Source organism: Engystomops pustulosus, chromosome 8 (genome assembly GCF_040894005.1).
Source record: "Engystomops pustulosus chromosome 8, aEngPut4.maternal, whole genome shotgun sequence".
NCBI classification, from domain to species: Eukaryota; Metazoa; Chordata; class Amphibia; order Anura; family Leptodactylidae; genus Engystomops; species Engystomops pustulosus.
The window spans coordinates 122,485,691-122,511,298 of NC_092418.1; the positions used below are offsets into that span (position 1 = coordinate 122,485,691).

The following is a 25,608-nucleotide window of genomic DNA, read 5'->3' on the forward strand; positions in this document are numbered from 1 at the left end:
TCTCTCTGCTCCCATCTCGCCTCTCTCTCTCTGCTCCCATCCCGCCTCTCTCTCTGCTTCTCTCTCTCTCTGCTGCTCTCTCTGTATGCTCCTCTCCCGCCTCTCTGCTCCTCTCTCTCTGCTCCTCTCTCTCTGCTCCTCTCTCTATGCTCCTCTCTCTATGCTCCTCTCTCTATGCTCCTCTCTCTCTATGCTCCTCTCTCTCTATGCTCCTCTCTCTCTCTGCCCCTCTTTCTCTCTGCTCCTCTCTCTCTCTGCTCCTCTCCCACTCCACTCTCTCTTCGCCTCTCCCGCGCCTCTCTCTCTCTGCTCCTCTCCTGCGCCTCTCTCTCTCTGCTCCTCCCCTGCGCCTCTCTCTGCTCCTCTCCCTCTCGGCTCCTTTCACGCCTCTCTCTGCTCCTCTCCAGCCTCTCTCTGCTCCTCTCCCGTCTCTCTCTCTCTGCTCCTCTCCAGCCTCTCTCTGCTCCTCTCCCCTCTCTCTCTCTCTGCTCCTCTCCCACCTCTCTCTCTCTGCTCCTCTCCTGCCTCTCTCTCTGCTTCTGTCCCGCCTCTTTCTCTCTGCTTCTGTCCCGCCTCTTTCTCTCTGCTTCTGTCCCGCCTTTTTCTCTCTGCTCCTCTCCTGCCTCTCTCTCTCTGCTCCTCTCCCGCGCCCCTCTCTCTCTGCTCCTCTCCCGCGCCCCTCTCTCTCTGCTCCTCTCCCGCGCCCCTCTCTCTCTGCTCCTCTCCCGCGCCCTCTCTCTCTGCTCCTCTCCCGCGCCCTCTCTCTGCTCCTCTCCCGCGCTCCTCTCTCTCTGCTACTCTCCCGCCTCTCTCTCTCTCTGCTACTCTCCCGCCTCTCTCTCTCTCTGCTCTTCTCCCGCCTCTCTCTCTCTCTGCTCCCCTCCCGCCTCTCTGCTCCCCTCCCGCCTCTCTCTCTGTTCCTCTCCCACTCCACTCTCTCTTCGCCTCTCCCGCGCCTCTCTCTCTCTGCTCCTCTCCTGCGCCTCTCTCTCTCTGCTCCTCCCCTGCGCCTCTCTCTGCTCCTCTCCCGCGCCTCTCTCTCTGCTCCTCTCCCGCCTCTCCCTCTCTCTGCTCCTCTCCCACCTCTCTCTCTCTCTCTGCTCCTCTCCCACCTCTCTCTCTCTCTGCTCCTCTCCCACCTCTCTCTCTCTCTCTGCTCCTCTCCCACCTCTCTCTCTCTCTGCTCCTCTCCCACCTTTCTCTCTCTCTGCTCCTCTCCCGCCTCTCTCTCTCTTTGCTCCCATCCCGCCTCTCTCTCTCTCTTTGCTCCCATCCCACCTCTCTCTCTCTTTGCTCCTATCCCACCTCTCTCTCTGGTCCCATCCCTCCTCTCTCTGCTCCTCTCCCGTGCCCCTCTCTCTCTGCTCCTCTCCCGCGCCCCTCTCTCTCTTCTTCTCTCCCGCCTCTCCCTGTTCCTCTCCTGCCTCTCCCTGTTCCTCTCCCGCCTCTCTCTCTCTGCTCCTCTCCCGCCTCTCTCTCTGCTCCTCTCCCGCCTCTCTCTCCTGCCTCTCTCTCTTTCTGCTCCTCTCTCTCCTCTCTTGCTCTCTCTCTCTCTCTGCTCCTCTCCAGCCACTCGTTTTCTCTCTGCTCCTCTCCCGCCCCTCTCTCTCTGCTCCTCTCCCGCTTCTCTCTCTCTGCTCCTCTCTCTGCTTCTCTCCCGCCTCTCTCTCTGCTTCTCTCCCGCCTCTCTCTCGCTCTCTCCCGCCTCTCTCTCGCTCTCTCTGCTCCTCTCCCGCCTCTCTCTGCTCCTCTCCCGCCTCTCTCTTTCTGCTCCTCTCCCACATCTCTCTCTGCTCCCATCTTGCCTTTCTCTCTCTGCTCCCATCCCGCCTCTCTCTGCTGCTCTCTCTGTATGCTCCTCTCCCGCCTCTCTGCTCCTCTCTCTCTGCTCTTCTCTCTCTATGCTCCTCTCTCTCTCTGCCCCTCTTTCTCTCTGCTCCTCTCTCTCTCTGCTCCTCTCCCACTCCACTCTCTCTTCGCCTCTCCCGCGCCTCTCTCTCTCTGCTCCTCTCCTGCGCCTCTCTCTCTCTGCTCCTCCCCTGCGCCTCTCTCTCTCTGCTCCTCCCCTGCGCCTCTCTCTGCTCCTCTCCCGCGCCTTTCTCTCTCTGCTCCTCTCCCGCCTCTCTCTCTGCTCCTCTCCCTCTCGGCTCCTTTCACGCCTCTCTCTGCTCCTTTCCAGCCTCTCTCTGCTCCTCTCCCGTCTCTCTCTCTCTGCTCTTCTCCGGACCTCTCTCTCTCTTTGCTCTTCTCCAGCCTCTCTCTCTGCTCCTCTCCCACCTCTCTCTCTGCTCCTCTCCTGCCTCTCTCTCTGCTTCTGTCCCGCCTCTTTCTCTCTGCTTCTGTCCCGCCTCTTTCTCTCTGCTCCTCTCCTGCCTCTCTCTCTCTGCTCCTCTCCCGCGCCCCTCTCTCTCTGCTCCTATCCCGCGCCCCTCTCTCTCTGCTCCTCTCCCGCGCCCTCTCTCTCTGCTCCTCTCCCGCGCCCTCTCTCTCTGCTCCTCTCCCGCGCCCCTCTCTCTCTGCTACTCTCCCGCCTCTCTCTCTCTCTCTGCTCCTCTCCCGCCTCTCTCTCTCTCTGCTCCCCTCCCGTCTCTCTTCTCCCCTCCCGCCTCTCTCTCTCTGTTCCTCTCCCACTCCACTCTCTCTTCGCATCTCCCGCGCCTCTCTCTCTCTGCTCCTCTCCTGCGCCTCTCTCTCTCTGCTCCTCCCCTGCGCCTTTCTCTGCTCCTCTCCCGCGCCTCTCTCTCTGCTCCTCTCCCGCCTCTCCCTCTCTCTGCTCCTCTCCAGCCTCTCCCTCTCTCTACTCCTCTCCCACCTCTCTGCTCCTCTCCCACCTCTCTCTCTGCTCCTCTCCCACCTCTCTCTCTCTCTGCTCCTCTCCCACCTCTCTCTCTCTCTGCTCCTCTCCCACCTCTCTCTCTCTCTATTCCTCTCCCACCTTTCTCTCTCTCTGCTCCTCTCCCACCTTTCTCTCTCTCTCTGCTCCTCTCCCACCTTTCTCTCTCTCTGCTCCTCTCCCGCCTCTCTCTCTTTGCTCCCATCCCGCCTCTCTCTCTCTCTCTGCTCCCATCCCGCCTCTCTCTCTCTTTGCTCCTATCCCACCTCTCTCTCTGGTCCCATCCCGCCTCTCTCTCTGCTCCCATCCTGCCTCTCTCTGCTCCTCTCCCGTGCCCCTCTCTCTCTGCTCCTCTCCCGCGCCCCTCTCTCTTCTTCTCTCCCGCCTCTCCCTGTTCCTCTCCTGCCTCTCCCTGTTCCTCTCCCGCCTCTCCCTGTTCCTCTCCCGCCTCTCCCTGTTCCTCTCCCGCCTCTCTCTCTCTGTTCCTCTCCCGCCTCTCTCTCTCTGCTCCTCTCCCGCCTCTCTCTCTGCTCCTCTCCCGCCTCTCTCTCTGCTCCTCTCCCGCCTCTCTCTCCTGCCTCTCTCTCTTTCTGCTCCTCTCTCTCCTCTCTTGCTCTCTCTCTCTCTGCTCCTCTCCAGCCACTCGTTTTCTCTCTGCTCCTCTCCCGCCCCTCTCTCTCTCTGCTCCTCTCCCGCTTCTCTCTCTGCTCCTCTCTCTGCTTCTCTCCCGCCTCTCTCTCTGCTCCTCTCCCGCCTCTCTCTGCTCCTCTCCCGCCTCTCTCTGCTCCTCTCCCGCCTCTCTCTTTCTGCTCCTCTCCCACATCTCTCTCTCTGCTCCCATCTCGCCTCTCTCTCTCTGCTCCCATCTCGCCTCTCTCTCTCTGCTCCCATCCCGCCTCTCTCTCTGCTTCTCTCTCTATGCTCCTCTCTCTCTATGCTCCTCTCTCTCTATGCTCCTCTCTCTCTCTGCCCCTCTTTCTCTCTGCTCCTCTCTCTCTCTGCTCCTCTCCCACTCCACTCTCTCTTCGCCTCTCCCGCGCCTCTCTCTCTCTGCTCCTCTCCTGCGCCTCTCTCTCTCTGCTCCTCCCCTGCGCCTCTCTCTGCTCCTCCCCTGCGCCTCTCTCTGCTCCTCTCCCGCGCCTTTCTCTCTCTGCTCCTCTCCCACCTCTCTCTCTGCTCCTCTCCTGCCTCTCTCTCTGCTTCTGTCCCGCCTCTTTCTCTCTGCTTCTGTCCCGCCTCTTTCTCTCTGCTCCTCTCCTGCCTCTCTCTCTCTGCTCCTCTCCCGCGCCCCTCTCTCTCTGCTCCTCTCCCGCGCCCCTCTCTCTCTGCTACTCTCCCGCCTCTCTCTCTCTCTGCTCCTCTCCCGCCTCTCTCTCTCTCTGCTCCCCTCCCGCCTCTCTGCTCCCCTACCGCCTCTCTCTCTCTGTTCCTCTCCCACACTCCTCTCTCTCTGCTCCTCTCCCGCCTCTCTCTCTCTGCTTCTCTACCGCCTCTCTCCCTCTCTCTGTTCCTCTCTCTCTCCTACTCTCTCTCTCCCTGCTCCTCTCTCTCTCCTACTCTCACTCTCTCTCTCTCTCTGCTCCCCTCTCTCTCTCTCTCTGCTCCTCTCTCTCTCTCTGCTCCTCTCTCTCTCTTTAGCAGCACCAGCCTTCATTTACATGGGGGGAAGAGCTTTCAGCATTAGGGGGGAACATCTCCAAGAGGCGGCAGACCACTAAGGGGGTATAAGAGACCCAAGCAGGACTCGCATGAGGAGAACTTATTGGAGGACGATCTTCCTGGAGGCTCTTAGGCTGAGAATGGAGAGAGAACAGATGACATCTATATTTTGTTATCCAGGACTTTGCTTATTGTAATTCTTATTCTTTACAAGGAATAGAAAATATATAGAAATATTTCAAGTTTGTAGAAATCTGATGGAATAACGACTCTCACCGCAGTGTTTCCCCTTGTACCATCTCCTCTCACTCTCGTACCTTATTAATTACATGAAATCTTCTGACCAGATGGATAAGATGGTAGAGATAAGTTATTACATGGGATGATGACGTCCATATTCACTTCCCAGGAGCAGAATCTTCTAACATGGATGGAAGTGACACTGAGGAGAAGGTGATCCCCAAGGTGGAGGAAGAAGAGGAGGCGGAGGAGGAGGGAGCCTGGGAAGGAGGACATGTCGCTGGGGCCGGGGACCCCCAGAATGGTGAGAACTGATGGACTTATCAGTCATTACTTTCTAGAACTGATTCCCCTCTGTTTCCCTTATTTCTGTCTTTATCCAGTTCCTCAAAATATATCCAAGCACCTGATCAGTGTCAGTGTTGTGTCTTGATGAGCCTGATACTATCCTGTGTAACGACTATGGAAAACAGCGCGTGGACGAAGGGAGCAGAGATGAAGGGGTGTAAGGTGCTAGGGTGCAGGAATGAATGAGGACAGGAGTACAAGGGTTTAGATGTACAGGGGTGCGGAGGGTGCAGGAGTGCAGAGGGTGCAGGGGGTACAGGGGTGCATTTCTGCTGCTTGGGTTAATTATTGACCAGTCTTTGCTTTTGTGGGTTAAACAATTCCGTTACCCCTGACCCTTTTGCTCTCAGCAGATGATATAACATAACATAGGTTGTCCTAACCACCCCAATGTTTTGTTGTGTAACAGATGACATAACCCGCGGCTCAGAGGAACATCCGATATCTTTAGAAATGAAAACGGATGATTGTGATATCACAGAAGATTCAGACAAAGAGCGTGACAGGAGCCTGGATTTACCCTCCGCTCTTCACAGCAATAACCAATCATCTGAGCCGATCACACCGGGAATCAGTTCTGATATATCACAAAGAGAAGAAGAACATCCAAGAGCTGCAACAAAGGAGAAGCCACATTCATGTTCAGAATGTGGTAAATGTTTTACTACCAAAAGTAGTCTTATTATACATTGTAGAAGCCACACAGGGGAGAAACCATATTCATGTTCAGAATGTGGAAAATGTTTTATAAAAAGATCAGTTCTAGTTGTACATTGTAGAAGCCACACAGGGGAGAAACCATATTCGTGTTCAGAATGTGGCAAATGTTTTACTAACAAACGTAGTCTTATTATACATTGTAGAAGCCACACAGGGGAGAAGCCATTTTCATGTTCCGAATGTGGAGAAGGTTTTGCGGATAATAGAGCGCTTACACGACATAAAAGAAGTCACACAGGGGAGAAGCCGTATTCATGTTCAGAATGTGGCAAAAGTTTTACTAACAAAAATAGTCTTATTATACATTGTAGAAGCCACACAGGGGAGAAACCGTATTCATGTTCAGAATGTGGCAAAAGTTTTATTACGAAAACAGAACTTATTGTACATCGTAGAAGTCACACAGGGGAGAAGCCGTTTCCATGTTCAGAATGTGGAAAAAGTTTTACTAACAAAAATAGTCTTATTATACATTGTAGAGGTCACACAGGGGAGAAGCCGTATTCATGTTCAGAATGTGGAGAATGTTTTGCGGGTAATTTAGCGCTTACACAACATAAAAGAAGCCACACAGGGGAGAAGCCATATTCATGTTCAGAATGTGGAAAAAGCTTTACTAACAAAAATAGTCTTATTATACATTGTAGAAGCCACACAGGGGAGAAGCCGTATTCATGTTCGGAATGTGGAAAAAGTTTTACTAACAAAAATAGTCTTATTATACATTGTAGAAGTCACACAGGGGAGAAGCCGTTTCCATGTTCAGAATGTGGCAAAAGTTTTATAAAAAGATCAGGTCTAGTTGTACATTGTAGAAGCCACACAGGGGAGAAACCATATTCGTGTTCAGAATGTGGCAAATGTTTTACTAACAAAAATAGTCTTATTATACATTGTAGAGGTCACACAGGGGAGAAGCCATTTTCATGTTCCGAATGTGGAGAATGTTTTTTTGAGAAATCGCACCTTAATCTACATGAGAGAATTCACACAGGGGATAAGACATTTTCATGTTCCGAATGTGGAAAATGTTTTGCGGGTAATTTAGCACTTACACAACATATAAGAACTCACACAGGGGAGAAGCCATATTCATGCTCAGAATGTGACAAATGTTTTACTAACAAACATAATCTTATTATACATCGTAGAGGCCACACAGGGGAGAAGCCATTTTCATGTTCAGAATGTGGAAAAAGTTTTTTTCAGAAATCGCACCTTAATGCACATGAGAAAATTCACACAGGGGAGAAGCCATTTTCATGTTCAGAATGTGGAAAAAGTTTTTTTCAGAAATCGCACCTTAATGCACATGAGAAAATTCACACAGGGGAGAAACCATTTTCATGTTCCGAATGTGGCAAAGGTTTTATTAAGAAAGCAGAACTTATTATACATTGTAGAGGTCACACAGGGGAGAAGCCATTTTCATGTTCAGAATGTGGAAAAAGTTTTGTGGGTAACATAGCGCTTACACGACATAAAAGAAGTCACACAGGGGAGAAACCATTTTCATGTATAAAATGTGGAAAAAGTTTTTTGGAGAAATCGCAGCTTAATATACACGAGAGAATTCACACAGGGGAGAAGCCATTTTCATGTTCAGAATGTGGCAAATGCTTTGTGGTTAATGCAGCGCTTACACGACATAAAAGAAGTCACACAGGGGAGAAACCATTTTCATGTATAAAATGTGGAAAAAGTTTTTTGGAGAAATCGCAGCTTAATATACACGAGAGAATTCACACAGGGGAGAAGCCATTTTCATGTTCAGAATGTGGCAAATGCTTTGCGGTTAATGCAGCACTTAAACGACATAAAAAAACCCACACAGGAGAGAAGCCATATTCGTGTTCAGAATGTGGAAAAAGCTTTTTGGAGAAAACACGTCTGAATAAACATAAGAGAATTCACACAGGAGAGAAACCATATTTGTGTTTAGAATGTGGAAAAAGCTTTTCTACAACCTCAGATCTCATTAAACATCAGAGAACCCACACAGGGGAGAAGCCATATTCATGCTCAGAATGTGGCAAATGTTTTATTCAGCAATCAGCACTTGTGGTACATGAGAGAATTCACACAAGAGAGAAACCATATTCATGTTCAGAATGTGGCAAATACTTTACAAAGAAATTAGATCTTAATAAGCATCAGAGAATTCACACAAAATAGAAACCAGTTTCGTGTTCGGGATGTGGTAAATGTTTTTACTTGATTTGCAGCGGAGAAGCCGTTTTATTATAAATGATAACAAAAATGATAAAAATGTATTAAACAATAAACTGCACATGAAATAAAAGGCGGAGGACGCGTCCAATCATTCCCTACAGCAAGAGAGAGGAAAGTATAACTCACTGGGTTCTACACCGGGATCCAAACTATTCTATGGATCTGTCTTACAGGACAAGACGCGAGTATTCCCAGCAATGTCCTGCCCGGCGTCCATACTGCTACTATATATACAGGACCAAAAGTCAGGAAATTAAAGGGGTCGTCCACTTTCCGCAAATAATTGATATTGTTTGTGTGAGGAAAAGTTTTACCCTTTTCCAATATACTTTCTGTATCAATTTCTCAGTTTCCTAGATCTCTGCTTGCTGTCAGTCTTCACAAATTTGATGTGACACAGGTGCGCGACTCGTTAGTATAACACTTCAGTTTAATAAAGCTACGGACTTTCACCCAGTCTCATTTGTGGAACTGTAGGAAGGCGTTTACCTGTCGAGCTCCGCATAGACCTCGGGGGTACGTGAAGTGGGGGCAGGACAGTTAAACGGCTGCTGGAAACAAGCGGGAAAGATTTAGACTACACAGAGGTCTGCTGCTGTCTACGCAGCCACCTGCAAACAGGCAACACAGCAATCTCTAAACGGTCAAAGCATGTCACAAAGCCAAGCGTCTTCTATCAAGACAAGATCACGGGCAAGTTCCTCAAAAGCTTCTACCGCAACCAATACAGCCGCCATCACCCGCGCAAAAGCAGAATCAGTAAGGACACAGGCTACCTTTGCTGAACAAGAGATGCAGTTGAAATTACAACAAGCCTCCTTAGAAGCAGAGAGGGCATGGCAACAAGCCTCCTTAGAAGCAGAGAGGACACGGCAACAAGCCTCCTTAGAAGCAGAGAGGGCACGGCAACGAGCCTCCTTAGAAGCAGAGAGGACACGGCAACGAGCCTCCTTAGAAGCAGAGAGGACACGACAACAAGCCTCCTTAGAAGCAGAGAGGACACGACAACAAGCCGCCTTAGAAGCAGAGAGGACACGACAACGAGCCTCCTTAGAAGCAGAGAGGACACGACAACGAGCCTCCTTAGAAGCAGAGAGCGCACGGCAACGAACCTCCTTAGAAGCAGAGAGGACACGGCAACAAGCCTCCTTAGAAGCAGAGAGGACACGACAACGAGCCTCCTTAGAAGCAGAGAGGGCACAGCAACGAGCCTCCTTAGAAGCAGAGAGGACACGACAACGAGCCTCCTTAGAAGCAGAGAGGACACGACAACAAGCCTCCTTAGAAGCAGAGAGGACACGGCAACGAGCCTCCTTAGAAGCAGAGAGGACACGACAACGAGCCTCCTTAGAAGCAGAGAGGGCACAGCAACGAGCCTCCTTAGAAGCAGAGAGGACACGACAATGAGCCTCCTTAGAAGCAGAGAGGACACGACAACGAGCCTCCTTAGAAGCAGAGAGGACACGACAACAAGCCTCCTTAGAAGCAGAGAGGGCACGGCAAATGCCTCCTTAGAAGCAGAGAGGACACGACAACAAGCCTCCTTAGAAGCAGAGAGGACACGGCAACAAGCCTCCATAGAAGCAGAGAGGACACGACAACAAGCCTCCTTAGAAGCAGAGAGGACACGACAACAAGCCTCCTTAGAAGCAGAGAGGACACGACAACAAGCCTCCTTAGAAGCAGAGAGGACACGACAACAAGCCTCCTTAGAAGCAGAGAGGACACGGCAACAAGCCTCCTTAGAAGCAGAGAGGACACGACAACAAGCCTCCTTAGAAGCAGAGAGGACACGACAACAAGCCTCCTTAGAAGCAGAGAGGACACGACAACAAGCCTCCTTAGAAGCAGAGAGGACACGACAACAAGCCTCCTTAGAAGCAGAGAGGACACGACAACGAGCCTCCTTAGAAGCAGAGAGGACACGGCAACGAGCCTCCTTAGAAGCAGAGAGGACACGACAACGAGCCTCCTTAGAAGCAGAGAGGGCACGGCAACGAGCCTCCTTAGAAGCAGAGAGGGCACGGCAACGAGCCTCCTTAGAAGCAGAGAGGACACGACAACGAGCCTCCTTAGAAGCAGAGAGGACACGACAACGAGCCTCCTTAGAAGCAACGAAGGACACGACAACAAGCCTCCTTAGAAGCAGAGAGGACACGGCAACAAGCCTCCATAGAAGCAGAGAGGACACGACAACAAGCCTCCTTAGAAGCAGAGAGGACACGACAACAAGCCTCCTTAGAAGCAGAGAGGACACGACAACAAGCCTCCTTAGAAGCAGAGAGGGCACGACAACAAGCCTCCTTAGAAGCAGAGAGGGCACGGCAAATGCCTCCTTAGAAGCAGAGAGGACACGACAACAAGCCTCCTTAGAAGCAGAGAGGACACGACAACAAGACTCCTTAGAAGCAGAGAGGGCACGGCAAATGCCTCCTTAGAAGCAGAGAGGACACGACAACAAGCCTCCTTAGAAGCAGAGAGGACACGACAACAAGCCTCCTTAGAAGCAGAGAGGACACGGCAACAAGCCTCCATAGAAGCAGAGAGGACACGACAACAAGCCTCCTTAGAAGCAGAGAGGACACGACAACAAGCCTCCTTAGAAGCAGAGAGGACACGACAACAAGCCTCCTTAGAAGCAGAGAGGGCACGACAACAAGCCTCCTTAGAAGCAGAGAGGGCACGGCAAATGCCTCCTTAGAAGCAGAGAGGACACGGCAAATGCCTCCTTAGAAGCAGAGAGGACACGACAACAAGCCTCCTTAGAAGCAGAGAGGACACGACAACAAGCCTCCTTAGAAGCAGAGAGGGCACGACAACGAGCCTCCTTAGAAGCAGAGAGGGCACGGCAACGAGCCTCCTTAGAAGCAGAGAGGGCACGGCAACAAGCCTCCTTAGAAGCAGAGAGGGCACGGCAACAAGCCTCCTTAGAAGCAGAGAGGGCACGGCAATAAGCCTCCTTAGAAGCAGAGAGGGCACGGCAACGAGCACAAGAACAGGCTTCTCTGGACTTAGAAAGGGCGCACTTGAAAGCAACACTTGAGAAGCCGGCAATTGAAAAGGAAGCAGCAGCTGCCATGGCGGAAGCAGAAATCTTAGAGGCAGCAGTTTTCTCTCACAGCGAGCCCAGCAGACACAGTACCATGCCTGATCTAGAACAGGAACCCCAGGGTTCGCTAGAACGTACTTCAGAGTATGCCCTTCAACATCCTGTGTGTAATCCTCAGACTACACATGAAACAAAGGTTACCAACAGCGAGTCAAGTCCAAGACATCGTATTTTATGTCAAGGAGCTGACCTCAGACCACAGTTCTGCAAGCAAGAGAATGACACGGCTCAAGTCAACTTCCCTGCTTACCAGAGATCCCATGCTTCATCCCAGCATCCAGGAAGTTTCTACACTCCCAGACAGTGTGGCACTGTGAAACTTCTGAGATACTTCTGACAGGTATGGCTACACACCACACTCTCACCATGGCAACCATCTGCCAACAAACCCAGCCACAATAGACTTTGCTAAGTTCTTTGCTCAACGTGAGCTTGTCACCAAAGGACTTGTAAAGTTCAATGATCGCCCTGAGAACTATAGGACTTAGCGATCCTGATTCCAGAATCTTATAAGAGCTCCAACCTTAAAAGACTCAGAGGAATGCTGGTATCTACCTATATTTGGAGTCTACCACCCAAAGAAACAAGGACAGATAAGAGTAGTATTTGACTCTAGTGCCAAATTTGAGGGTGTTTCCTTAAATGATGTCCTACTGCCAGGTCCCGACCTTAACAACCGACTCCTTGGAGTGCTTCTCAGATTTCGCAAAGACTCTGTTGCATTTATGGCTGACATCCAACAAATGTTCCACTGTTTTCTGGTTAAAGGAAACCTACCACTTGAAGTGGCAGGTTTCAGGTGGAAATACCGAGCACCAGCTCAGGGTGAGCTGGTGCCGGTGCTTATTTTTGTTAGTGTTTTAAACCGCGGTATCGCGGTTTAAAACACTTTTTAAACTTTATAGCCAGCGCAGGGAGGTACGCGCTCGGCACTTACCATGCGCGCGACTGTGCGCGCGGCTACATAGGAAGTGAAGGAAAGCCGCGCGCATGATAAGCGCCGAGCGCATACCTCCCTGCGCCGGCTATAAAGTTTAAAAAGTGTTTTAAACCGCGATACCGCGGTTTAAAACACTAACAAAAATAAGCACCGGCACCAGCTCACCCTGAGCTGGTGCTCGGTATTTCCACCTGAAACCTGCCACTTCAAGTGGTAGGTTTCCTTTAAAGAGGAACACCAAAATTTCCTAAGGTTCTTTTGGTTCAAAGACAACAATTCCTTGGAAGAACCCATCGAGTATCGCATGGTAACAGCCCTTCCCCATCGGTGGCTATATATGGACTTAAACATACAGCCAGGGAGGGTGAGAGAATATGGTTCAGACGTTACTCAGTTTGTCAAAAAGGACTTTTATGTGGATGACTGTTTGAAATCGTTACCTACAGATGAGTCTGCAATCAGTCTTCTTAAGAGAGCTCAAGAAATGCTTGCTAATTCAAACTTGAGACTCCATAAAATTGCCTCCAACAGCAAAAAATTAATGGAAGCATTTCCTTCTCATGATTACAGCAATGATTTAAAGGACTTAAGTACTGACACTCTTCCCATGCAACGTAGTCTTGGATTGCTCTGGGACTTAAAGTCTGACACCTTTACCTTCCAAGTCAGCGAGGAAGAGAAACCCTTTACTCGGAGAGGAGTTCTATCTGCTATAAAGAGCTTGTATGATCCTTTAGGGTTTGCAGCTCCTGTTACCATCCAAGGTAAAGCAATACTTAGAGATTTGATTCATGATGCCTCTGACTGGGATGAACAACTTCCCAAAGAAAAGAAAGACCTGTGGGTAGAGTGGAAGAACTCTCTAACAAGTCTCTCTCATCTACATGTTGCACGCTCATATGCCCCTGTGCCATCTACAGAAGTTCAGCTACAAAGACTTTATGTGTTTTCTGATGCTTCTATCAAAGCCATCGCTGCTGTGGCTTATCTTAAAATGGTAGACATTAAAGGACAATGTAATATAGGATTCGTCATGGGCAAAGCAAAACTTGCACCATTCCCTGAGCACACTATACCGAGACTAGAACTTTGTGCTGCAGTATAAGCAGTTGAGCTAGCTGAGATGATCACAACAGAGATGCATTTGGAGATCAAAGATGCAGTGTTTTACACAGACAGCAAGGTAGTCTTGAGATATATTTACAACGAAAGCCGACGCAGAAGATGGCCAATCTACCAGACTGAGTACAGACCCTGCTTTCACTAATGTTGGGCTTTATGTATTTGGTCCATGGTTTGTAGTTACCCAACAAACCGGAGGAGGTCAAGAAAACAGTAAGCGCTGGGCAGTCTTTTTCACCTGTATGTCTGTCCGAGCCGTGCACATAGAGGTAATTGAATCCATAGACACCTCAAGCTTCATAAATGCTCTTATACGCTTTATTGCCATTAGGGGACCTGTGAAACACATTCGCTCTGACAGAGGCACCAACTTTGTGGGAGCAGCCAAAGAGTTACAGATTCCTACGAACCTCGATACTGTCAACAGATACCTAAGTGAACAGGGCTGCACTAGGACTTTCAATCCGCCACATTCCTCTCATGTGGGTGGAGCTTGGGAGAGAATGATAGGCATAGCCCGTAGAATTCTGGACTCCATCTTCTTACAAGTGGGTACGGCTAGACTAACCCATGAGTGCCTAACTACTTTCATGGCGGAAGTATCAGCCATCATTAACCCCTTAACGCTCAGCGTCCAATATATCGGACGCTGAGCTGATGCCGGCTCGGCTCTGGATCAGAGCCGAACCGGCATCGGGAGACACGGGGTGCCGGCTGTAACTAATAGCCGGCACCCCAGTGTAGCACCCGCGATCGGAGTTGTCTCCGATCGCGGGTGCTTAACCCGTTAAATGCCGCGGTCAGCGCGTCCGCGGCATCTAACAGGTATCTGGGGGATCTTTCCCCCACAATCGGCCCCCCCGAACCGTTTTCGGGGGGCGCCGATCGTTGCTATGGTAACTCTGGGGTCCGATCTGGACCCCAGAGTTACCAGCAAGAATTGCCAGTAAGATGGCGTCTGTGACGTCATCTTACTGGCACAGTGCCAGCCTATGCAAGTGCATAGGCTGACACTGATAATATTCTGCAATACATGAGTATTGCAGAATATTATCATGAAGAAGCAATCAGATGATTGCTTCTTCATGTGCCATGGTATAAAAGTGAAAAAGGTAAAAAAAAAAAGTTATTCAATAAAAAAATAAAGTCATAAATCACTAAAAATGCCCCAAACCCCCAAAACATATAAAGAGACATATAACTCAAAAAAAAGTCTAAATCATAACACAAACCCCACATATATAGTATCACCGCGTCCGTAACAACCCGTAGAATAAAAGTAAATCATTATTGAACCCCCACGATAAACGCCGTAAAAAAAAACTGCTATAAACCTTCCAAAAATTATGATTTTTACCTTTTCAATCCCACAAAAAATGCTATAAAATGCGATCAAAAAACCATATGTACTCAGACATGATACTGGTGCAAAGTACAACATGTCCCGCAAAAAACAAGCCATCAACCAGCTCCGTAGCCAAAAAAGTAACAATGTTATGCCACTTGGAAGACGGCAATACATAAATGATAGATTTTTCCCCACATTAGGGTTTTGTTTGACAAATTTAGTAAAACGTAAGAAAATATATTCATGTCTGGTATCCCCGTAATCGTATCAACCCATAGAATAAAGATAACATGATTATTAGTCTATACGGTGAACACCAAAAAAAAAAAAAGTAAAAAATCCAGTACAGAATTGATGCTTTTCTACTCCTGCCCTCAAAAAAAGTTCCTAAATTTTCAACAATAGGTGATACCAACCCCAAAATGGTAACACTGGAAAAAGCATCTCGTCCCGCAAAAAAAATGGCATCACATGGCCCCAATAACGAAAAAGCGAAAATTTTATAGCCTTCAAAAGGGGTCAATGAGGAAACTAAAATCCTGGCAGCTGCAGCGCCCTCATTCCCTTCTGCACCTCGCTGTGCCCCCATAACACAAGTCACAGCCACATGTGGTGGGTCTTTGTACTCAGGAGAAATTGCAGAACAAATTGTATGGTGGGTTTTCTCTTTTTACATTTTGGAAATGTGTAAATTTTAGTGCTAAATGAACGTATAAGGGAACAATATGACCATTCTAAATTTCACCGCCATTTTGATTCAATTACTATGAAGATCTCAAGGGGTTAACAATCTTCGTAAAAGCTGTTTCTGATAGTTTGAGGGGTGCAGATTTGAAAATGGGTTGATTATATAGGCGGTTTTGATGCTAAATATGTAAAATTTCATTCAAAACTGTATTTATCCCCAAAATAGTCAATCCTGAAAATCCGGAAAAGCGATATTCTATTTGTAAGCCGCGTGACATCAAAATAAATTATCCAAACATTTCAAAAATTATGAAAATGTAAAGTAGACAAATGGGAAATGTTATTCAGCAACTTATTTAGGTGGTAAATCTATCTGCCTGAAAACGCAATGATTTAGAATTTCGAAAATGGCAAATTTTTCAAAAAATTTATCATATTTTCTTTTTTTTTGTAAATAAACGCAAAACTTATCAGCCAAAATTTACCACTAAAATGAAGTACAACATGTGGGGAAAAAACAATCTCAGAATCACTTTGATAAGTAACAGTGTTCAAAAGTTATAACCATATAAAGAGACGCAAGTCAGAATCCAAAAAATCGGGCTGAGCCTTAAGCTACAAAATGGCTGCGTCCTTAAGGGGTTAATGCCAGACCGTAGCCCGTAATGCCCGTAGCGTCCAGCTGCTGTTAGTGTACTGTGCTGTAGCGATTTCTGTTCCAATCCCAGGGTGTGCGTTTGGGGGATCTGTATACCCCAAACAGCAGTTCTTTTTAGTTACTGAATCCAATAGGAAGAAATCTGTTTCATACCCACACTGCTGCTGTAGTGATTTGTGGACCACTGTCACGGTGTGCGTTGTGGGGCATCTGCATAACGCAAACTACAATATTTTTTTGTTGCTAAAGTTGAGAGCAAGAAATACGTGTCACATCCACCTAGTTTATACAGTGATTTCTGCTTCTCTCCCAGGTTGTGCATTGTGGGGTATCTATATATAGCAAATTCCAATTGTTGCTAAAGTTCAGAGCAACAAATAAGTGTCAAATCCACGTAGTTTATAAACCAATATGTCAGACAGAAAGGTGGCAGGTGGAGCAGGCAGAGGTGGCAGCACAGTAAGGGGACGTCGCAGCAGGGGTGACTCTGTGAGGAAGAACTGCCGTTGTCATCTAGCGGCAGTGTGTTGATCAACAATTCCTCAAATATAACATCTGACAACCCCAGCCAAGAGTCCGTGGGTTCCTCTGATACAACAATTTGTTGGCATGGCCCCGGAGCAGGTCAGCAGCCCTCACCTGTCCTCAACCAGACTCTGTCCTGTTCATTTCCCGCAGCCAGAGAGCTACTAGGTGGTCTGGGCTCAGCACCACTATTCAGCGAGGACAGTCAGCAGCTGCTTGGCAGTGAAGAGGTGGGGCAAACATCCTCTGCTTCCTGCAGTAGTCAGGCTGTGCATACTGACACCGGTGAGGAGAGTAGCAGTGACAGGGAAACACAAATTGATGTAGCCGATCACACTTGGGAGCCGGGTGTAGCAAGGGATTCATCATCGTCGGGCGAAGAATGTCAGCTTGCGTGTCAGGCAGCGGAGCAGGCAGCAAATCGCTACTGTGGCCGTGAGTCAGCAGTGTGAGCGTGTGAGCCAAACGGCCTTGGGGTACAAACCCCGCTTCCAAGTAAGCAGTGGTACAGGGGCTCAGCGAGGCAGCATCGGTAGTAGTCGCTCAGTGCAGAGTGTTGGCGGTAAAATTACCACCTCGCGCGGTGTGGCAGTTTTTTGTTAAGACACCAGAGGAGCCGAGCGTGGGTATATGTCGAATCTGCGTGCAGAAAGTGAAGTGTGGCCAGGGAGCAAGCGTTGGCACCATGGCCCTGCGTCAACACATGCAGCGTCACCATCCAATGGCCTGGGAGAAACGGGTGTCACAGCAACAGCAGCAGCACCTAGTGGCACACATGCCGAAGGGAGCTGTTTGTCTTTGACATCATCTCCCGGTCCAGATGCTCCTGCTCCTCGCTATGCATGGCACCAGCAGACGTTGAAAGAGGCGATTACAAATAGACAACTTTATGCGTCCAGCCATCCTAAGGTGCAGAAGCTGACTGTGCTCTTGTCCAAGTTGTTGGTACTGCAGTCTCTCCCTTTCCAAGTCGTGGACTCTGCACCCTTCAGAGAACTAATCGCTTGTGCCGAACCGAGGTGGAGAGTTCCAAGCCGCAATTTTTTTTCCAAAAAGGCAGTGCCAGCCCTTCACCAATATGTACAACAGAAGGTGGGCCAGTCCTTGAGCTTATGAGTTTCTTCCAAGGTGCACGGCAGCGCGGACGTGTGGAGCTGTAACTATGGTCAGGGCCAGTACATGTCCTTTACAGCCCACTGGGTGAATGTGCTTCCCGCCCAACCACACCAACAACTTCCACAAGAGACGGCGCTTTCTCCTCCACGTTGTCAAACTGCTGCTCCTGCGCCAGTGTCCGCCTCCTCCTTCTCCACCACCACCTCAGCCTCCACAAGTGCTGCTCCATCATACCACATGTGCAGGGCACAGCGGTGTCACGCAGTTCTACACCTGGTTTGCCTGGGCGAACGATGTCACACAGGGGAGGAACTGCTCCGCGTCATGCAAGAAGAAATCAATGTGTGGCTTTCTCTGAGACAACTAAAAATCGGAACCATGGTGACAGACAATGGGAGGAACATGGTGTCCGCACTGCACCGAGGAGGGATGGTCCATGCGCCCTGCATGGCGCACGTGTTCAATCTGGTTGTCAACAGATTCCTCAAGTCTTCCACCCATCTGAAAGACATTCTAAAAATGGCCAGGACACTGTGCACGCACTTCAGCCATTCTTCCAAAGCCAAGCACGCCCTCCTCGAGTTGCAGCGTCAGAGCGGCCTCCCCCAACATCGTCTGATATGCGATGTTTCCACCCGTTGGAATTCCAGCCTCCATATGTTAGACCGCCTGTATGAACAGAGAAAAGCCATTAATGATTTTTTGATGATGCAAGCGGAACGGAGTACTCCCCAGCAGGGGCGGACTGGGAATTTAAAGTGGCCCTGGAAAAAACTATAAAAGTGGCCCCATTTTTGTGGGTGGGGTCAAAACAAGTAGGCGTGGTCATGCAATGTGGGTGAAGTTCCTAAACTCCACACAAACTGTTTATAGATGGTCCAAATTAACACATACAGCGCAGAAAAGGAAACGTATACAGGGATAAAGCTTCTTTTTATATACTGTGAGACACTGAAGGGGTTAACTGTGGATGGGCGGTATGTTTCCCCTAGGTTTTGCTATTATGCAAGGCCTTAGTGCTGAGGTTGTGTTGTCCAGCACCTTGGACACAGGTGATGGGTGCAGACTAATCAGCCTGCATAAAGCTGCTGAGCAGAGCTGAGAGGGTGGTCTCTCTCTGGAAGGAGGCTGGAGAGCACACAGCCCTGACCTCTGTGCCTGGAGCAGCCAAGTGGTTTTTGCATAGTGGTGAGTTAGTGGACTACTTGTATAGTTAGCACCCTGACGGGTAGGATTTTTGTTTATTTAATGCTTGAATGTACAGGCTGTTTTATTTTGCTGCAATAAACGCAGGTGAGACCTGTTTTGGACTATACCTTGGTGTCACTGTCTTGAACTGCATCACAGCACCCCGCTACCACGGTCTCTACTGGGCCAAATCCTCCACATATGGTGCTTCGGATTGCGGGCAGTTCAAAAGACACACACCTGAAAGGCTCGCTACATCCTGCAACATTGCATGGCCTGGTTGAAAGCAGCAGACAAATTGGAGGATAAAGCCAAGATGGAGGACTTTATTAAAAACCTGCAAGAGGAGGCCAGAGCTAATCGGCAGCAGCAGCAGGAAGAGTCCCAGGCTAATCGGCAGCTGCAGCAGCAGGAAGAGTCCCAGGCTAATCGGCAGCAGCAGGAAGAGTCTCAGGCTAATCGACAGCTGCAGCAAGCCATGCTCCAGCAGCAGGAAGAGAGGTCCCGCCAGGAGGAGAGGTCCCGCAAGCAGCAAGCCATGTTTCAGCAACAGGAGGAGCGGTTCCGCCAGCAGCAAGCCATGTTTCAGCAACAGGAGGAGCGGTCCTGCCAGCAGCAGGAAGAGTCCCGAGCCATGTTCCAGCTGATGATGGAAAAGTTTTCTGGCATTATGGCAGCACCGCAAGCGACGACTTCTGAGGGGTCCCATACTAGTTTGCAAGGGTACCCGGTTGTCCAGCATTCCGCACGGGCTGCAGTGCAGAAGGCCTTACAAAAGATGACGGCGACTGACGACGTGGAGGCGTATCTCACTGTGTTCAAGCGAGTAGCTGAGCGAGAGGAGTTACCAGCTGAACAGTGGGCAGATGTCCTGGCACCGTTCCTGACAGGCGAATCGCAGAAGGCTTACTACGACCTGAGCGAAACGGAGGCCCGTGAGTACCCCCAGCTAAAGGCGGAGATTCTGGCTCGTCTTGGGGTCACCGTTCAAGTTCGTTCCAACCGGGTCCACCAGTGGGCATACTCAGAAAAACTACCCCCACGCTCCCAAATGCATGACCTGATCTATCTTGTCCGGAAGTGGCTACAACCAGAGGACTGCACCCCAGCACAGATGGTAGAGAGATTGGTTCTTGACAAGTTCACCCGTTGTCTGCCCTCTAGGCTCCATCGATGGGTTGGACAGGCCGGTCCCACACATGCTGAGGAACTTGTGTCCCTAGTAGAGAGATATCGGGCTATGGAGGATCTTCTACTTACCTCTTCCACACGAAGCAGTGCCAGTGACAGGGTCACCAAACCATCGGGTAAGACTGCTACTGGGGAAAAGGGGAGACAGGTCAGGTTGGGAGGGGGTTCATTGGGGGGCGTGGATACACAGAAACCCAGTGAGGCTCGTGACAAAGGTCATAGCCGTATCCAGTGCTGGCGATGCTATGAAATGGGCCATATTGCTGCCAACTGTCTACTGTCAGTGGAGCCAATGGACTGCAACCAGACCCGGCAGTGTCACTGTTTGCCCGGCCGGTTCTGGCAGCCGAGTCGGTCACGGATGCAGAACCCCAAGTGTGTATGGTCACAATCGGGGCTCACACGGTGGAAGCCTTGCTAGACTCAGGGAGTCTGGTCACCCTGGTGCGGGGAACTTTGGTTGATCCGGGACTGTACAGTGGGCGGAAAGTGGGAGTGTTGTGTATACATGGGGACACTCGCGAATATCCCACTGCTGTCATCAACCTACATACTCCTTGTGGTACTATTTCCCATGAAGTGGGGGTGGTGGGGACCCTGTTTCATGAGGCTATTATCGGCAGAGACTTACCAGTGTTTTGGGACCTCTGGAGACGAAGACCCACCTCAGGTGCTGTTGCAGATAATGGACATCAGGTATGTCCGGCCTTGGCCCCTGAACCCTTTGAGGCCAATGTACCCACACCAGCAGTAGGGGTGACCCCATGTGATGAATTCTCTCCCCTAGAGGTCCTAGCTGGTGAGGTCGAGGGCCACGAGGAGGTAGCTGACATGCCGAACCTTGAGATTTCCCGTGAAAATTTTGGGGCTGCACAGCTACAGGACCAAACCTTATTTAAAGCACGGGAGAATGTTAAAGTGATAAATGGGGTACTCCAAATACCAGGGGCTGACAAAATATACCCCCGAATGGTGATTGTTGGGGAACTGTTGTACAGGGTTGACCAGGTACGGGGTGAGGAGGTTGAGCAACTTGTAGTACCCCAATCTCACCGTAGGCTGGTGCTAGATTTGGCACATAAACATGTGCTGGGAGGGCACTTAGGTGCTGAGAAGACCCAAGAGAGGATCCTGCAGAGATTTTTCTGGCCCGGGGTGTGGGAGGAGGTAAACCGGTATTGTAGCTCCTGCCCTGAGTGCCAACTTACTGCCCCGGTGTCCCACTTCAGGAGTCCTCTGGTACCGTTACCAATCATAGAGGTGCAGTTTGAGCGGATGGCAATGGATTTGGTTGGCCCCATAGTCAAGTCCACAAGGGGGCACCAGTACATCCTGGTTATCCTGGACTACGCTACGCGGTATCCAGAGGCAATCCCGTTAAGGAACACCTCCTCCAAAAACATTGCTAGGGAGCTGTTCCAGGTATTCTCCCGCACAGGCCTCCCCAAGGAAATCTTGACAGACCAGGGAACCCCATTCATGTCTAGAGTAATGAAGGAGATGTGTAAATTATTGCAGGTTAAACAGCTCCGCACCTCTGTATATCATCCTTAGACAGATGGCCTGGTCGAGAGGTTTAACAAGACCTTGAAGGGGAAGCTAAAGAGGATGGTCAGCAAAGATGGGAAGGACTGGGATTGTTTGTTGCCTTATTTGATGTTTGCCATACGTGAAGTTCCCCAGTCCTCCACGGGTTTCTCACCCTTTGAGCTGTTATATGGCCGTTCCCCACGTGGGCCTTATGCAGGACCGCATAGCGGCGGTAATGCCCCTTGTAAAGGAGCACATGACAAGGGCACAAGAGGCCCAGTCTAGGGTCTATAATAGATCAGCCAGACTCAGGACCTTTAACGCAGGCGACAGAGTGCTAGTTCTGGTGCCCACCGTAGAGAGTAAGTTCTTGGTAAAATGGCAAGGTCCATATGAGGTCATGGAGAAAATGGGGGAGGTTAACTACAAGGTATATCAGCCGGGGAGGAGGAAACCCGAACAGATATACCACGTGAACCTCCTAAAGCCATGGAGGGAAAGAGAGTCCCTGATAGCCGTGGGAGTAGGAAAAGCGTCTGTCCCCAAGAAGGTGACACCGGAGGTAGGTGTACCCGATGCCAAGGTGCCTGAAGTACGGATCTCGGAGTCCCTCTCCAGGGCCCAGATTCAGGAAGCGAAGGAGTTTGTGCTCCGAAACGTGGATGTGTTCTCTAAGTTACCGGGTCGTACTTCAGTCATCAAGCATGACATCATAACCGAACCCCACATCCGGGTACACCAAAAACCCTACTGGGTCCCTGAAGCGCGCCACCAAGCCATATCTGAAGAAGTCAGGCAGATGTTAGACCTGGGGGTTATCGAGGAGTCTAAAAGTGACTGGTCGAGTCCGATTGTGTTGATGCCCAAGCCTGATGGATCCCTACGGTTCTGTAATGACTTTAGGAAGTTGAACGAGGTATCCAAATTTGATTCTTATCCTATGCCCAGAGTTGACGAGTTGATAGAACGACTTGGACAGGCTAGGTTCTTCTCCACCCTTTTAATGACGAAAGGGTATTGGCAGGTACCCCTCACTGACAGGGCTAAAGAGAAGACGGCTTTTGTTACTCCTGATGGGCTATTTCAGTATGTGGTACTCCCCTTTGGGCAATATGGGGCTCCCGCCACATTCCAGAGGTTAATGGATCTCGTGCTAAAACCTCACCGGAGATATGCCTCGGCCTACTTGGATGACATCATAGTCTATAGTAACGACTGGGAGAGTCATCTAGCCAAGGTACAAGCAGTGGTAGACTCCATGAGGGCAGCAGGGTTGACAGCGAACCCCCAAAAATGTGCATTGGGTCTGGAAGAGGCCCGTTACCTGGGGTACCGTATTGGGCGAGGTGTCATCAAACCCCAAGTAAATAAAGTGGAGGCGATACAGCAGTGACCTATGAGCAAGAAGCAAGTGAGGGCTTTCCTAGGCATAGTGGGCTATTATCGCCGATTTATCCCCGATTTTGCGACAATAGCGGCACCCCTGACTGACCTGACCAAGGGTAGCAGGTCGGTAATGGTAAAGTGGAGTGAAGAGGCTGAGGGGGCGTTTCAGCGACTTAAAATGGTTTTGTGCGAGGGACCGGTACTGATCACCCCTAACTTCACCAAGACCTTTATTGTGCAGACTGACGCTTCTGACGTGGGCTTAGGGGCTGTCCTGTCCCAAGTAATGGAGGGTGAGGAACATCCCGTGACATTCCTGAGCCGCAAGCTCACACCTCCTGAGAAGAACTATAGTATAGTTGAGAGGGAGTGCTTGGCGATCAAATGGGCTTTGGAATCCCTGAGATAATATCTAATAGGGCAACAGTTTACACTGGTGACCGATCACTCTCCCCTCACCTGGATGAGTCAGGCCAAAGAGAGGAACGCCAGGGTCACAAGGTGGTTCCTAATGTTACAAAATTTTAAGTTCACGGTAGAACACAGAGCAGGGAAACTACATGGGAATGCTGATGCCCTGTCTCGTACCCACTGTTTGATGGCCAAAAGTGTTCGCCCCCACAGGGTCAAACAGAGGGGGAGGGTATGTGAGACACTGAAGGGGTTAACTGTGGATGGGCGATATGTTTCCCCTAGGTTTTGCTATTATGCAAGGCCTTAGTGCTGAGGTTGTGTTGTCCAGCACCTTGGACACAGGTGATGGGTGCAGACTAAGTGTGCATAAAGTGGCTGAGCAGAGCTGAGAGGGTGGTCTCTCTCTGGAAGGAGGCTGGAGAGCGCACAGCCCTGACCTCTGTGCCTGGAGCAGCCAAGTGGTTTTTGTATAGTGGTGAGTTAGTGGACTATTTGTATAGTTAGCACCCTGACGGGTAGCATTTTTGTTTTTTTAATGCCTCAATGTAAAGGCTGTTTTATTTTGCTGCAATAAACGCAGGCGAGACCTGTTTTGGACTATACCTTGGTGTCACTGTCGTGAACTGCATCACAGCACCCCGCTACCACGGTCTCTACTGGGCCAAATCTTCCACAATACATATATATATATATAACTACTACAATACCTTCTCGGCAAAATAAGAATATAGCTACTATAATACTGCCCATTAGGTACGGGAATAGAGTTACTATAATACTGCCCCCTATGTATAAGAATATAATGACTATAATACTGCCCCCTATGTACAAGAATATAACTACTATAATACTGCCCCCTATGTACAAGAATATAACTACTATAATACTTCCCCCTATGTACAGGAATATAACTACTATAATACTGCTCCTATGTACAAGAATATAAGTACTGTAATCCTGCCCCCTATGTACAGGAATATAACTACTATAATACTGCCCCCTATGTACAAGAATATAACTACTATAATACTGCCCCCTATGTACAAGAATATAACTACTATAATACTGCTCCCTATGTACAAGAATATAACTACTATAATACTGCCCCCTATGTACAAGAATATAACTACTATAATACTGCCCCCTATGTACAGGAATATAACTACTATAATACTGTCCCCTATGTACAAGAATATAACTACTATAATACTGCCCCCTATGTACAAGAATATAACTACTATAATACTGTCCCCTATGTACAAGAATATAACTACTATAATACTGCCCCTATGTACAAGAATAAAACTACTATATTACTGCCCCCAATGTACAAGAATATAACTACTATAATACTGTCCCCTATGTACAAGAATATAACTACTATAATACTGCCCCTATGTACAAGAATATAACTACTATAATACTGCCCCCTATGTCCAAGAATATAACTACTATAATACTGCCCCCTATGTACAGGAATATAACTACTATAATACTGTCCCCTATGTACAAGAATATAACTACTATACTACTGCCCCCTATGTACAAGAATATAACTACTATAATACTGCCCCCTATGTACAAGAATTTAACTGCTATAATACTGCCCCCTATGTACAAGAATATCACTACTATAATACTGCCCCCTATGTACAGGAATATAACTACTATAATACTGTCCCCTATGTACAAGAATATAACTACTATACTACTGCCCCCTATGTACAAGAATATAACTACTATAATACTGCCCCCTATGTACAAGAATTTAACTGCTATAATACTGCCCCCTATGTACAAGAATATAACTACTATACTACTGCCCCCTATGTACAAGAATATAACTACTATAATACTGCCCCCTATGTACAAGAATATAACTACTATAATACTGCCCCTATGTGCAAGAATATAACTACTTTAATACTGCCCATATGTTCAAGAATATAACTACTATAATACTGCCCCCTATGTACAAGAATATAACTACTATAATACTGCCCCCTATGTACAGGGATATAACTACTATAATACTGCCCCCAATGTACAAGGATATAACTACTATAATACTGCCCCCTATGTTCAGGAATATAACTACTATAATACTGCCCCCTATGTACAGGAATATAACTACTAAAATACTACCCCTATGTACAGGAATATAACTACTATAATATTGCCCCCTAGTACAAGAATATAACTACTATAATACTGCCCCCTATGTGCAAGAATATAACTACTATAATACTGCCCATATGTTCAAGAATATAACTACTATAATACTGCCCCCTATGTACAGGAATATAACTACTATAATACTGCCCCCTATGTACAAGAATATAACTACTATAATACTGCCCCC

The 25,608-nt window shown here is 48.9% G+C and overlaps 1 protein-coding gene across 2 annotated transcripts in view; it reads left to right on the forward strand.

Annotated features, from left to right (window-relative positions):
• LOC140075965 (uncharacterized) overlaps positions 1–25,608 on the forward strand; it is a 222,265-nt gene that overhangs the window by 161,858 nt on the left and 34,799 nt on the right. Inside the window, exons 8-9 of one of the 2 annotated variants that reach the window (XM_072122422.1) lie at positions 4,902–5,036; positions 5,490–8,102. In XM_072122422.1, the coding sequence (XP_071978523.1) occupies positions 4,902–5,036; positions 5,490–7,975 (2,621 nt within the window). In that variant the 3' untranslated portion in view covers positions 7,976–8,102. Of the gene's footprint in view, positions 1–4,901; positions 5,037–5,489; positions 8,103–25,608 lie in introns of those variants that run through there. The other variant, XM_072122424.1, reaches the window with a different exon arrangement.